This window comes from Chanodichthys erythropterus, chromosome 15 (genome assembly GCF_024489055.1).
Source record: "Chanodichthys erythropterus isolate Z2021 chromosome 15, ASM2448905v1, whole genome shotgun sequence".
Taxonomy (NCBI): Eukaryota; Metazoa; Chordata; class Actinopteri; order Cypriniformes; family Xenocyprididae; genus Chanodichthys; species Chanodichthys erythropterus.
The window spans coordinates 6518006-6531440 of NC_090235.1; the positions used below are offsets into that span (position 1 = coordinate 6518006).

Below are 13435 nucleotides of genomic sequence, written 5' to 3' on the forward strand. Positions count from 1 at the left end.
ATGGTGTTTTTGTGTGTGTATGTGTGTGCATAAAGGAGAGAAATATAAAGTAAAAGTGTCTTGGTCACATGTACTCTGGCTTGGCAAAATTTTGCATGCTAAATCCAGTTTCAAATGCATTTGAGAATTCTGCATAAGTGTGAAAAATTTTAAGTTCCAAATGGTCTCGCAAATTGATGACCATGCATGGCTCCACTTTTGACAATAAACCTTTTTTGCAAACAATTTTTTTTGCCAGTTATGCTAATGTGACCATGTCTTGAATTGTAGTGAGGATCAGGAGATCATTTTGCATCAGGATCCAAATAGTATTGTGAATGCGCAGAGTTCACCAACAAAAAGCTGTTTGGATTGAAGATGACCTCCATATGAGCAGTGCTTTGTGCATTGACAATAAAATTTGCCCACAAAATTTTGTTAACGTGACCGCATCTTAAATTGTGGTCGCATTTACCGTTGCTCTGCAAAATGTCCACAGGATTGAGAATTTCACACGAGCGCCAAAAAATTAGCTGATTTTCAGCGTTAGAGGTAATGCATTCCAAGTAACTTGAGTTACATAATCAGATTACTTTTTCAAGTAACTAGTAAAGTAACACATTACTTTTTCACATTATTTGACTGACAGCTCTCCTGTCCCCATGTAGAGCGAAATAAAGTGCAGAGGTGTTGTGTGCGCTGTGTGAACATGATGGTTATTGTAGTTCTAGACTAAATGTGAATGTGCATTTACTCATCTCGCTTGTACTAAAACATTCAGTATTCCTCAAAATAAATAAAAACAGTGAAATGCAAGCTCAAAATTGTAATAACTATAGTAGTCAACATTTGAAGTGGATCAAAACCTTTCATCAAAGATGTCCTAAAACCTTCTTCTTAGGACAACTTTGATTAACTTTTTCGATCCACTTCAAATGTTGACTACTGTATATTAAATTACACAAATATACTTTATGTATTTAATCTCACTTTATTTACCAATGTCTTTGCTGCTGACCTTCAATGACCTAATACAACCATACTAATAAGCAAAAATTACTTTAGATTTAGAAATAACTTCCTTCTCCTGTATCCTCCTTTAATCCAGAATGGCCGCACATCTAAAAGGTTTGTTTGAGCTGCGCCCTCTACTGTACAGGTGTAAATATGCATTTCCTTCAGCCTGAGGTTCACTTTAAGTGTGAAAGGGCCTTGATGTTTGCCAAAAAGAAAACTTTTTTTGTTGTTGTTATAAAAAACAAGCAAGCCCAGCCCAGGTGAGAAAAAGTAACTAAGTAACACAATTAGTTTTTTAAGGAGTAACGCAATATTGTAATGCATTACTTTTAAAAGTAGCTTTCCTCAACACTGATGATTTCGCATTTATTATTTTGATCACATTCATTGCTGCTTTGTAAAAAATTTCAGGCAAAATACAGTCATTTCAATAGGAATCCATGCTATTGTGAGTTTAGCTTAAGGGTGAAAGAGTTTCCTAAACAGATTTTGCTCATTTTCAAGTTGATCACATAAATTTACCACTAACAGAAAGCTGCTTGTTTTGAAAGTAACTTCTGTGTGAGCTGTGCTTCATGCATCATTATAGATAATGGACAATGAACCCTTTTTCCTGAGAAATTTTGTTGAAATTTCAGCTATGTGATTGCACCTTTAATCTTGGAGAACTTTGTTAACTGGATAAACAATGTTTGACAAAGGCCAAACAGTAAATATGCCACCGCTGGAACTGAAACGGTTTCAAAGTTTTTTTAATTGATTGGATATCCATTTTCACACTCGGTTTTCTCTGAATGTGAGCATAGTTGAGCCAAACCCATTTGTCAGCAGACAGATTATAGTCTAAAAGACCTGATTTTGAGAAAATGTGTAGTAACTGCAATTTTGTAGGGCAGAGTGATCTGTATTTATGATCCCCAAGTCATTATGGCTATAATCTGCTGTTTTTTGCACCATCATGGAAAACAACCTGATAATAAATTTTATTTAACAGTTTTAAGTACATGTGAATTCTGTAAAAAGCATATAAATGCATATAATTATATATAAAATATATTCAGTATAAATACTGAAATGTATATACATGTCAAGTCAACTCACCTTTATTTATATAAAAAGTGCTTTTTACAATGCAGATTGTGTCAAAGCAGCTTTACAGTGAACATAAATTTTAGTGAAGGGATTTGAACCGGGATTTAAAGTCTTTATAATAACTATTATTTTGTCTCATGATATCAGACAGTTAACACTCATTCCAAAGGCCTAAAAAATCTATACAAGAGGTATTTAAATTCAGAAAAGATATAAGGGAATATGATCGCACATGCACGATAAATAATTCCCATGCTCCTCAGCAGCACTCCTGCTCTGTCCTGTCTTACCTCTGCCTTGATGTTTAAGTAGACTGCATACAATACAACACCAAAGAAGTGACCGATCAGTGTCACGGGGCGGGGGTTCAGCCTGATGATTGATACAGATGTTAGATATATGCATACAGTAATTATGTACATTTATAGTTATTTGTCTGATTGTAATGAAGTCTGAACCTACACAGATAGCAGTCCAACTGGCCCTGACACAAACTCGCCTCCCAACTGAAAATAACACAAGCAGGCTCTTCTGAGATATAATATTGAATCTGCAAACAGAGGAGACAAGTTATGATCATTTGCAATGATTAAAATCGTTTGATGATCTATATTATTATAATCAGCAAGTGTTTATGGTGTACAGCAGTCAATTACATAAGAGGCCAGTCTTTGGAGATGAACATTTGGCTCATGGTAGAAGAGTTCCCTCTAGTGGCAACATAAATATGAAAATTGGAAATAGGATGTTGTATCAACTGTATTTTAATTCAGAAACATAAAAGCAGATGCTTACAGTCTTTTGAAGCAAACAACTCATGTAGTGCCTGTGCTAGAACATCCACCACAAATGAATGAGACACCTTCCGCTCCCAGTGGAATTTCTTTTTAGCCTATGGATGGGGTAAAATAAAAATACAATGACTGTAAGAGAACAGCATTGGAGCAAACCTTCATTTTTAAATTAATAAAATGTTATAATATTTTTAATTCTGGTTTATCTAATAAAACCCTAGGCTTTTAACCTGCAACAAGGCCGTGTTGTCACTGAGATCCGGAACATTCTGAAGCAGACTTCTCCAGATCATGACATCATTAAGTGCTACGCTCATCCCTCCTCCAGTTAAAGGATGCCTCATGTTATAAGCATCTCCAAGAAGCAAGACTCCTGTAAGAGGACAGATAGATCTATTTTAATATAATTCAGTTGCAACGGTCTATATGACATAATAGGTAACATATTACAGTGCCTGCTTAAATGAATAACAACAACAATAAAGCTTCTTTGTAATTAAATCTATGTACTATAATAAAGACTACAATGAGAAACTGCCACTGCTGTATCTCTACCATATACTGCATCTATACTGTGCAGTTACCTGGTTTATTGACAGGTGATGATGGCAGGAAACTTGCAGGCATGGATTTCAGACGGTTGTTTTGTACGGCCAACAAAAACAGCCCCTTTAAGTGATCTATCAGACACAACAAAGCGAAGAAAATTTGCAAAACTGTCTATAATTCATTTTAATCCAGTGACATTTTTTTATCAGCTCATGTACAAACCCGATTCCAAAAAAGTTGGGACACTGAACAAATTGTGAATAAAAACAGAATGCAATAATATGGAAGTTTCAAATTTTTATATTTTATTCAGAATACAACATAGATGACATATCAAATGTTTAAACTGAGAACATTTTAAGGGAAAAATAAGTTGATTTTAAATTTCATGGCATCAACACATCTCAAAAAAGTTGGGACAAGGCCATGTTTACCACTGTGTGGCATCCCCTCTTTTTACAACAGTCTGCAAACGTCTGATGACTGAGGAGTTGCTCAAGTTTAGGAATGGGAATGTTGTCCCATTCTTGTCTAATACAGGCTTGTAGTTGCTCAACTGTCTTTGGTCTTCTTTGTCGCATCTTCCTCTTTATGATGCGCCAAATGTTTTCTATGGGTGAAAGATCTGGACTGCAGGCTGACCATTTCAGTACCCGGATCCTTCTATGCAGCCATGATGTTGTAATTGATGCAGTATGTGTTCTGGCATTGTCATGTTGAAAAATACAAGGTCTTCCCTGAAAGAGCCAACGTCTGGATGGGAGCATATGTTGTTCTAGAAGTTGGATATACCTTTCAGCATTGATGGTGCCTTTCCAGATGTGTAAGCTGCTCATGCCACACGCACTCATGCAACCCCATACCATCAGAGATGCAGGCTTCTGAACTGAGCGCTGATAACAACTTGGGTTGTCCTTGTCCTCTTTAGTCCGGATGACGTGGCGTCCCAGTTTTCCAAAAAGAACTTCAAATTTTGATTCGTCTGACCACAGAACAGTTTTCCACTTTGCCACAGTCCATTTTAAATGAGCCTTGGCCCAGAGAAAACGCCTGCGCTTCTGGATCATGTTTAGATATGGCTTCTTTTTTGACCTATAGAGTTTTAGCCAGCAACGGCGAATGGCACGGTGGATTGTGTTCACCGACAATGTTTTCTGGAAGTATTCCTGAGCCCATGTTGTGATTTCCATTACAGTAGCATTCCTGTATGTGATGCAGTGCCGTCTAAGGGCCCGAAGATCACAGGCATCCAGTATGGTTTTCCAGCCTTGACCCTTACACACAGAGATTGTTCCAGATTCTCTGAATCTTTGGATGATATTATGCACAGTAGATGATGATAACTTCAAACTCTTTGCAATTTTTCTCTGAGAAACTCCTTTCTGATATTGCTCCATTATTTCTTTGCCGTAGCATTGGGGGAATTGGTGATCCTCTGCCCATCTTGACTTCTGAGAGACACTGTCACTCTGAGAGGCTCTTTTTATCCAATCATGTTGCCAATTGACCTAATAAGTTGCAAATTGGTCCTCCAGCTGTTCCTTATATGTACATTTAACTTTTCCGGCCTCTTATTGCTACCTGTCCCAACTTTTTTGGAATGTGTAGCTCTCATGAAATCCAAACTGAGCCAATATTTGGCATGACATTTCAAAATGTCTCACTTTCAACATTTGATATGTTATCTATATTCTATTGTGAATAAAATATAAGTTTATGAGATTTGTAAATTATTGCATTCCTTTTTTATTCACAATTTGTACAGTGTCCCAACTTTTTTGGAATCGGGTTTGTATGTGGACTGAAACCTCACTTAAAGGGATAGTTCACCTAAAATTCAAAATTCTGTCATTAGTTGTTCCAAACCTGTATTAATTCCTGAACACAAAAGAAGACATTTTGAAGAATGTCAGTAACCAAACAGTTGATGGGTACCACTGACTTCCATAGTATGGAGGCAAAAAAATATGGTCCCATCAACTGTTTAGTTTCCAACATTCTTCAAAATAGCTCTTTTGTGCTCAGCAGAAAAAATAAATGTATACAGGTTTGGAACAACTTGAGGGTGAGAAAATGATGACAGAATTTTCCTTTTTGGGTGAACTATCCCTTTAAATACACTCTTATTGACAATTATATCAGTTCTCTGACCTGGCAGTTGCGGATGGATCTTCTCAATCATGTATTGGCTAAGGTTTTTGGGGAGACGTCCCCTTATGTCCACCAGAACGCGTGTGTCAGTGGCGGAGATCTGGTAGATCAGAACCGGTCCATGGCAGCTCAGAACTAGTTCAGCATAGTTGGGCTTGTACTGAGGAGAGTTCTGAGAAGACAAACCAATGCAATACAAGTTGTGTGTTATGTATAAATTTAAAATAAGCTGGGTTTTCTTTTAAAAGCAACTATTTAATGGTTGTGAAATAGTAAAAGGTTTATGACATTACACCAGAGCACCTCGTACCTTCATTATGCAGCCTACAAAGTTGGAACAGATCTGAACCCTTTCCGAGCTCAAACGCTTTCTGAATTCTGAAAAACATCCATCTGCCACCACTGTCAGAGGAGCACGTAACCTCTGCAAAACAGATAGTGACTGATGATATACTTAAAATACAGCAAATATTTTACTACTTAACAACTTTGTGATTTTAACCATACATGCTTCAAGTACAAATGTAATCAGTTAATGATCCCTAATGTTTATAATGATTTTTTTCACTCAAAAGTTATGATGTTGAAGCTACCCAAATATTTAATATCACTGGTTAACATACAAACATGTGGTCTCTTGACTAACCTTTATTCTTCCAGAATGTTTGTCCTTGTACTGGATGCCTGTGACACGGCCATTTTCTTCTTCAAGGTATGTTACTGAGCCTTCAATGAACCTCACACTCAACAACCACCAGGTAAATATGTTATTAAAAATACTTTTATAATATTATATGCAATATTTTAAACATGTAAGACGCATATGTTGGTCTTACTTTGGCTCTGCCAGTGCAGCTCTACGCAGTCCCATGATAAAGCGACCGTGATGGAAAGCTAGGCCACATTGAGTCTGATCTTGTGAGTAAGGAATCTCCACGACCATCCTACTTTCAACATCATGGATGATATAACCATTCACAATGTTTGCATCTATCTCCTCTACTGATTCTATAAAAATAATGATTATAGGTCAGTATAAAGAAAATTGGTGGCCAAGTGCTCAGACTGGAATACACAAGTAGAAACTCACTTTCCAAGCCTAATTCTTTGAGGGCACGATATCCACCAGGCTGTAGCAATTCACCAACTATTCTGTCCGGCTCTCTAAGATTCCTCTCAATCACTGTAACCTTGCGTCCATCTCGCCCAAGAACCGCCGACAATGAAGAGCCCAAAACACCGGCCCCTACAATGATGACATCAGGTTCTGGGGCAACAAAATCTCCAGTGTTGGTGGTGGTATCATTCTGTAGATAAATAATAGATAATAATAGATAGATATAACAATATAGTAGATAATAAATAAAAACAATGAAAAAGTAACCCTCAATTAATTATAGTTCTGAGGACTTTTTTGACAGTCAGACATTAGATAGATAGATAGATAGATAGATAGATAGATAGATAGATAGATAGATAGATAGATAGATAGATAGATAGATAGATAGATAGATAGATAGATAGATAGATAGATAGATAGATAGATAGATAGATCATATGACAATAGTCTATGTAGGTCATTATCAAATAGCGTCGACATTGTTCTTAAATAATGTACATATCAGAGATGGCTCCATTGTCATACCTTAAAATGTCGTGAATTAAAGATGAGCATACAGAGAGAATTGTTGAATCTATATCGGCGAAATATTGAAATCATGACATTTATCTAGCAAAGTAGGTTGACAGAAGAGAGGAGCTTAGACGACGCGCGTGGCATCGAGTGTATAAACCCCGCCCATTTAATCCAGTCATCCAATCATATCACTGTACGGTTAGATCAAAGTCTTGCGCCCCTTTGACAGCGCCACAATCTATGGACAGCACACATTGGACTACAAGGAAATAAATTAACCAATTAATTAATTATTTTAAGTGTATAATATCATGTGCACTGCATGATAAGGGAATACTAAAGAAGTGAAAATTAGGCAATTCTGAACAGATAGGTATTTATTTATCACTTTATTATTAGGCTATTTATTTATCTATTTTATATTTTATATTATTATGTTTGCAAACTGCAAAACACAGATGACACCATCTTATTATAATTAAATATGTTGTTAGGACAGACTTACATCATGTCTGTGTGCTCTTGTTTTGTTAGTTGGACTTTTAATTTGCCTGTGTTGTTTCCTGTTGTTCCCTCGTTGCTTCTTGAAAAAAAAAAAAACTGCATTTGGGTTCAACCTCAACTTCCTTTTAGTGTATTTACATGACAAATTTGCAGCACTTTCACAGTTTAAACCACATTGTCATTGGTTCAATTCAGGAGTAGTTTAGCTCCATAAAATATTACATCTTAACAGAAATTTGTTGGGATAGTATACTGGACATTCAGACAAGGGAGTAAATCATAAAACCTGATATTAAAATGTAGACAGCAGTAAAATTGATTTAGTGTTGAATATACTAATTCTAGTTCCACACTGGGTCAAACATATTTTCCTGAAATAGCTCTTAGTATATAAGTCGCTTTGCATAAAAAGCATCTGCTAAATGCATAAATGTACATTAAATATGTGATTTCCATATTACACTCCCCTAATAACATATTATGAATATAAGGATTTCCATCCAAGGTCACACTGATATAAACTGCTGCTCTCTTTCTGGTCTCATCATGTCAACAGTGGCATAATTTAGATAAGATAAATTAGGTATGGATGAGTTTTGTTAAATATCCAAATATATTTTTGTCCTTTTACTGTGTACATTGTATTTACACTTTCTGTTCTGTAGCACAAATTCAAATTCGCTCTTCCGGCAAAGAAATCAATAAAACACATTTTTAGTCTCATTAACTTTATTGGCAATGTGGTCTTTTAAAACACATAATTCGTTTCTGCTCTCCTAGTGTCACTTTTTTGTCTGCATCCCGAGTATAGCTTCAGCTCTCTGGTGCGTTTGAAGCGTGACCTGCTGTCGCCAGTATCTGAGATACAGCCACATGAGACCTCCATTCTTCCGCGGATCTGCGTTGAGATACTCGGCACAGCTGCGATCATTATTAAAAATATCAATGAGATCATTCTCCATCTTCAGATGTGCAAGGGGATGTTTGGCTGTATAAGCCATTAGGTCTCTCTCTAACTGCTCCCTCCATGAACAATACACAAAAGGACTGCAAAAGGCCTGTTGCCTTTGCATCAGCAAATTCTGTACTTCATTCAGAGCATTTAAAGCTCCTTGCTCTTGCTCTTTTCCCTTTTCCAGGGCCTCATGGAACATAGATATTTTGTATTTTAGAGCTTTACATTCCAACTTTATGTTACGATATTCTTGACGTTCAAGATCCAGGTCCTTTTGCATCTTGACCTTGACGTCCTCAATTTCCTTTTGAAACTGCTTGGACCAAATCCATCCTAAGAGAGCAAAGAAATACATTAAGTGCAGTTAATCACAAAATACACACTAGTAAAAGGCAATAGTGTGGCGTAGTACTTACGAAAGGTAGCCAGCCCCAGCATGGGCACCAGGAGGGCATAGTTCCACTTACTGCTGTCCCCACCACCATCACCCTGCCTCTCTGGCAGTATATTCCAGTCCTGAGGATCATTCAGGTTGTTCATATTTACTGGAGCTGTAAAATAAATACATACATACAGTACAGTCCAAAAGTTTGGAACCACTAATATTTTTAATGTTTTTAAAAGAAGTTTCGTCTGCTCACCAAGGCTACATTTATTTAATTAAAAATACAGTAAAAACAGTAATATTGTGAAATATTATTACAATTTAAAATAACTGTTTTCTATTTGAATATATTTCACAAAGTAATTTATTCCTGTGATGCAAAGCTGAATTTTCAGCATCATTGCTCCAGTCTTCCGTGTCACATGATCCTTCAGAAATCATTCTAATATGCTGATCTGCTGCTCAAGAAACATTTAATGTGTACAATTGTACAAAATATTTGTGTACAATATTTTTTTTCAGGATTATTTGACGAATAGAAAGTTCAAAAGAACAGTGTTTATCTGAAATCTAATCTTTTGTAACATTATAAATGTCTTTACTGCCACTTTTGATTGATTTAATGCATCCTTGCTGAATAAAAGTATTAATTTCTTTAATTTCTTTAAAAAAAAATTAAAATAAAAATTCTTACTGACCCCAAACTTTTGAACGGTAGTGTATAATGCTACAGAAGCTTTGTATTTCAGATAAATGCTGTTCTTTTGAACTTTCTATTCATCAAGGAATCCTGAAAAAAAAAGTACACAACTGTTTTCAACATTGAAAATAATCATAAATGTTTCTTGAGCAGCAGATCAGCATATTAGAATAATTTCTGAAGGATCATGTGACACTGAAGACTGGAGTAACGATGCTGAAAATTCAGCTTTGCATCACAGGAATAAATTACTTTGTGAAATATATTTAAATAGTACACAGTTATTTTAAATTGTAATAATATTTCACAATATTACTGTTTTTACTGTATTTTTAATTAAATAAATGTAGCCTTGGTGAGCAGACGAAACTTCTTTTAAAAACATTAAAAATCTTAGTGATTCCAAACGTTTGGACTGTACTGTATATATAGACATATAGATTTATTCTGACATCCAATTACCTTTTTTTTTTTTAATTTTTTTGTAATGTTGCATTATTGTCTTTATGCAAAGAAACTGATGTCGCATTCTCATTCAGTTCCTAGATACATGAGCAGCATGAGAACTTCTTATTACTTGAAATTTGAGACTTCTTGAGATATACATACTTGGCTCTGCCAGTTTCTTTTCCTTGAACAAAGCAAATTTCCCATTAATCCTGCAAGAACAATACATTTTGGCAATAGAATACTACCTTGCAAGTATTCAAAGCATACACAGACAGACAGTTTAACAATTAAAGCAGTAAAATTTAAATTAATCAACAATATAAATACTGAACAGAGTATTTATTTGAAAAGAGAACCATGCAGTTAACATCAGCTCAATGCCTTTATTTGTTAAGGGAAAAAAATAATTGAAAGCAAATTCTTGCAAATTGTTCCTTTATATCTACATGTCCTAACTCGTATTGGTATGCATGCATGTATATCTTTTTTTTTTAACTTGCACCTAAATTATTTTAGGCCTTCATATAATAATAGAGTTTGTAAGCTTGACTTACCTTGTCTTTGAGTATCAGAATAAACTGAAGGGCATAATGTTGTTTTTCCTCATGAATATTTTCATGACAACTCAACTTAACTATTTATTCAGCACTGGTTAAACTGGTTCTACAAATGCAAAGCTTTTTTAAATCCCCACCCCCTTTGGAAATACAACTGGCCTGATTTGCTATATTTTTATTTGCATTAGATGTGTTTTACAGTGCAATGATTTTAATGTATTGAGGGGTTTCTTTTAATCAAGTGGCACTTTTTTGAGCAAATCCAATCTTGCACTGACCGATGCTCTCTTTTTGGATTCATGTTAATGGAATAATTATGCTGTCTTTCTGGCATCATCATGCCAACAATGTCCGAATTTAGGTCAGATGCATGAAGTATGGATGAGTTTTGTGTGAGTTTAAGTATTTAAGTTAAATATTCTTGACCACTTGCACCTCATGAGTCCTAAAAACTTATTTTACAACAATAAAAAATAGATATTTTACTGTGTATATGGTATTTAGACTCACTGTATGTACAAACTTAAATTGCTCTTCGCACTAAGAAAACAATATGACATGAAAATTGAATCTCATTAGCTTTATTGGTAATGAGTCATTTAAAATACATCATTTTATTGATATAGATTCATTTCTGCTCTCCCAGTGTCACTTTTTTGTCTGTATCCCGAGTATAGCAGCTTCAGCTCTCTGGTGTGTTTGAAGAGTGACCTGCAGCTGCCAGTATCTGAGATACAGCCACATGAGACTTCCATTCTTCCGCTCATCTGTGTTGAGATACTCTGCACAACTGCGGTCATTCTTAAAAATATCTCTGAGACCGTCCTCCATCTCCAGATGTGCAAGAAGGGGCTCTTTGGTTGTCTGAACCAGAAGGTCCTTCTCCATCTCCACCCTCCTCACACGAGGCACCAAAATACTGCAAAAGGCCCTTTGTCTTTCCACCAATCTGTGTTCTACTTCCTTCAGAGCCAGTGAAGCTCTCATCTCTCGCTCTTTTTCCTTTTGCAACGCCTCGTGGAAGAGGGCGCCACCAGGTCCTCCGTAACGCAATCTAGATCTCTCGTTTTCTAGAGCTTCACGTTCCAGCCTCATGCCTCGACGTTCCTCCTCGAGCTTCTGACTCTGCGATGCCAGGGCTTGACGGTAGCCATGTGCCCGCTGCTTTTCTTTCTCTAGATCAAGCTCGAGCCGAGCTGTTTCTCTGCGGTTTTCAGAGAGCGTCTGTCTGTACTTCACATCCAGGTCCTTTTGGATTGTCTTTACGATCTTTTCATACTTCACCTTGGCCTCCTCGATTTCCTTTTGAGACTCCTTGGACCAGATCCATCCTAGGAATCCATCCCCAGGAGGAAGAAAAAAATTACATTTAAGTACAATTGATTAAAACATACATGCTAGTAAAGGGCAATAGTGTGGTGTAGTACTTACGAAAGGCAGCAAGCCCCAGCATGGGCACAAGGAGGGCATAGTTCCACTTACTGCTGTCCCCACCACCGCCTTGCCTCTCCGGCCTTATATTCCAGTCCTGAGGATCATTCAGGTTGTTCATGTGGACTGCAGCTGAAAAATAAAAACATACTTCTATCAAACATATGACCAATATGATATAAAAAGGGAAATGCTATTGTAAATACTGTAAACCAAATGCCCCTTTTTAATGTATAATGAAGCATTGTTGTCCTTATGCAAACATAATGAAACTGACGTAGCATCCCCATTCAGTTCATAACTAGAAACTTGAGCAGCAGCGCGAGACCTCCTAGTTGAAATATGACACTTCCTGTTTCCACAACATGCATACACGATTTGGCTAGTTATATTTAACAAAGAAAATGTATCATTAATCAGGCAAGAACAATACATGCTAGTAATACAATACTACATCAAATGTCCATTTTACCTTGCAAGTATCCAAAGCACTTGACATTGACCCCCGTTCTCAAATAGATTCAAATAGTCGCTTCCATTATTTGGTAAAGCTAACACCTGCGTTAATGTTCTTGGGAAAAATATTGCTTATTTAAAGCTAGAAGGCTATGTTATATACAGTGGCATTTACAGGAAATAACTCCACCCATCTTAAACACATGTTTGTGTTTGTTTTCTGTATGACCGCTAACCAACAAATCCCCCCACAGTGGACAAATATTGGTACGGTCCGCACTGAAGCTGGGAAACTGGATGGCGATTCATTACAGTCTATGTTCATGAATCATTAGAACCAAATGGTTCTTTTGAATCTTTTTAATCAGTTTGGTTGAGCCTTTTTTACAACAGTTTAATTTAATCACATTTTAAATGAAGTGGTAAATGTTCAAATATTTTAGTTGTAAAAAGAACGAGCTAACGATGTTCAATTTTTCGTAATTTATTTAGAGAAATAAATATCTCAAATTTGTTTTATTATTCACTATATTGTAAGTAATTATACTTATTTGAAATTAATATAATGGATTTCTTGTCACGACACGTTCACGAAGCAGACCGAACCGATTTAACCGAGTAAGCAGCGTACCATCAGTGAGCATTTGATGATTTGGCTCATGTTGCGAGAAGCTTTTTTTTAATCATCTAGGGTACAACAAACTGACCTACAAATGCGATTAAAATAACTTATTAATAAAACGAGTCGAGTACAATGCATTACGCCGCGCCGTGAAGTC

The 13435-nt window shown here is 36.2% G+C and overlaps 3 protein-coding genes across 3 annotated transcripts; all 3 read right to left on the bottom strand.

Annotated features, from left to right (window-relative positions):
• Positions 1-2246: 2246 nt before the first annotated feature.
• Positions 2247-7294, bottom strand: sqleb (squalene epoxidase b). The gene is made up of 11 exons (XM_067361659.1): positions 7228-7294; positions 6673-6889; positions 6419-6590; positions 6229-6325; positions 5893-6006; positions 5583-5754; positions 3467-3562; positions 3113-3255; positions 2884-2980; positions 2551-2638; positions 2247-2460 (listed from the first exon to the last, which is right to left on the bottom strand). Exons 1-11 carry the CDS (start codon positions 7255-7257, stop codon positions 2247-2249), a joined length of 1440 nt encoding a protein of 479 aa, XP_067217760.1. The 5' UTR covers positions 7258-7294.
• A 1210-nt stretch (positions 7295-8504) lies between these two features.
• On the bottom strand, positions 8505-9217 carry LOC137002153 (coiled-coil domain-containing protein 127-like). Its single transcript, XM_067361660.1, has 2 exons — positions 9094-9217; positions 8505-9010 (listed from the first exon to the last, which is right to left on the bottom strand). Exons 1-2 carry the CDS (start codon positions 9215-9217, stop codon positions 8505-8507), a joined length of 630 nt encoding a protein of 209 aa, XP_067217761.1.
• A 2196-nt stretch (positions 9218-11413) lies between these two features.
• Positions 11414-12853, bottom strand: LOC137037829 (coiled-coil domain-containing protein 127-like). Its single transcript, XM_067412149.1, has 3 exons — positions 12673-12853; positions 12201-12332; positions 11414-12100 (listed from the first exon to the last, which is right to left on the bottom strand). Exons 2-3 carry the CDS (start codon positions 12319-12321, stop codon positions 11418-11420), a joined length of 804 nt encoding a protein of 267 aa, XP_067268250.1. The 5' UTR covers positions 12322-12332; positions 12673-12853; the 3' UTR covers positions 11414-11417.
• Positions 12854-13435: the final 582 nt, after the last annotated feature.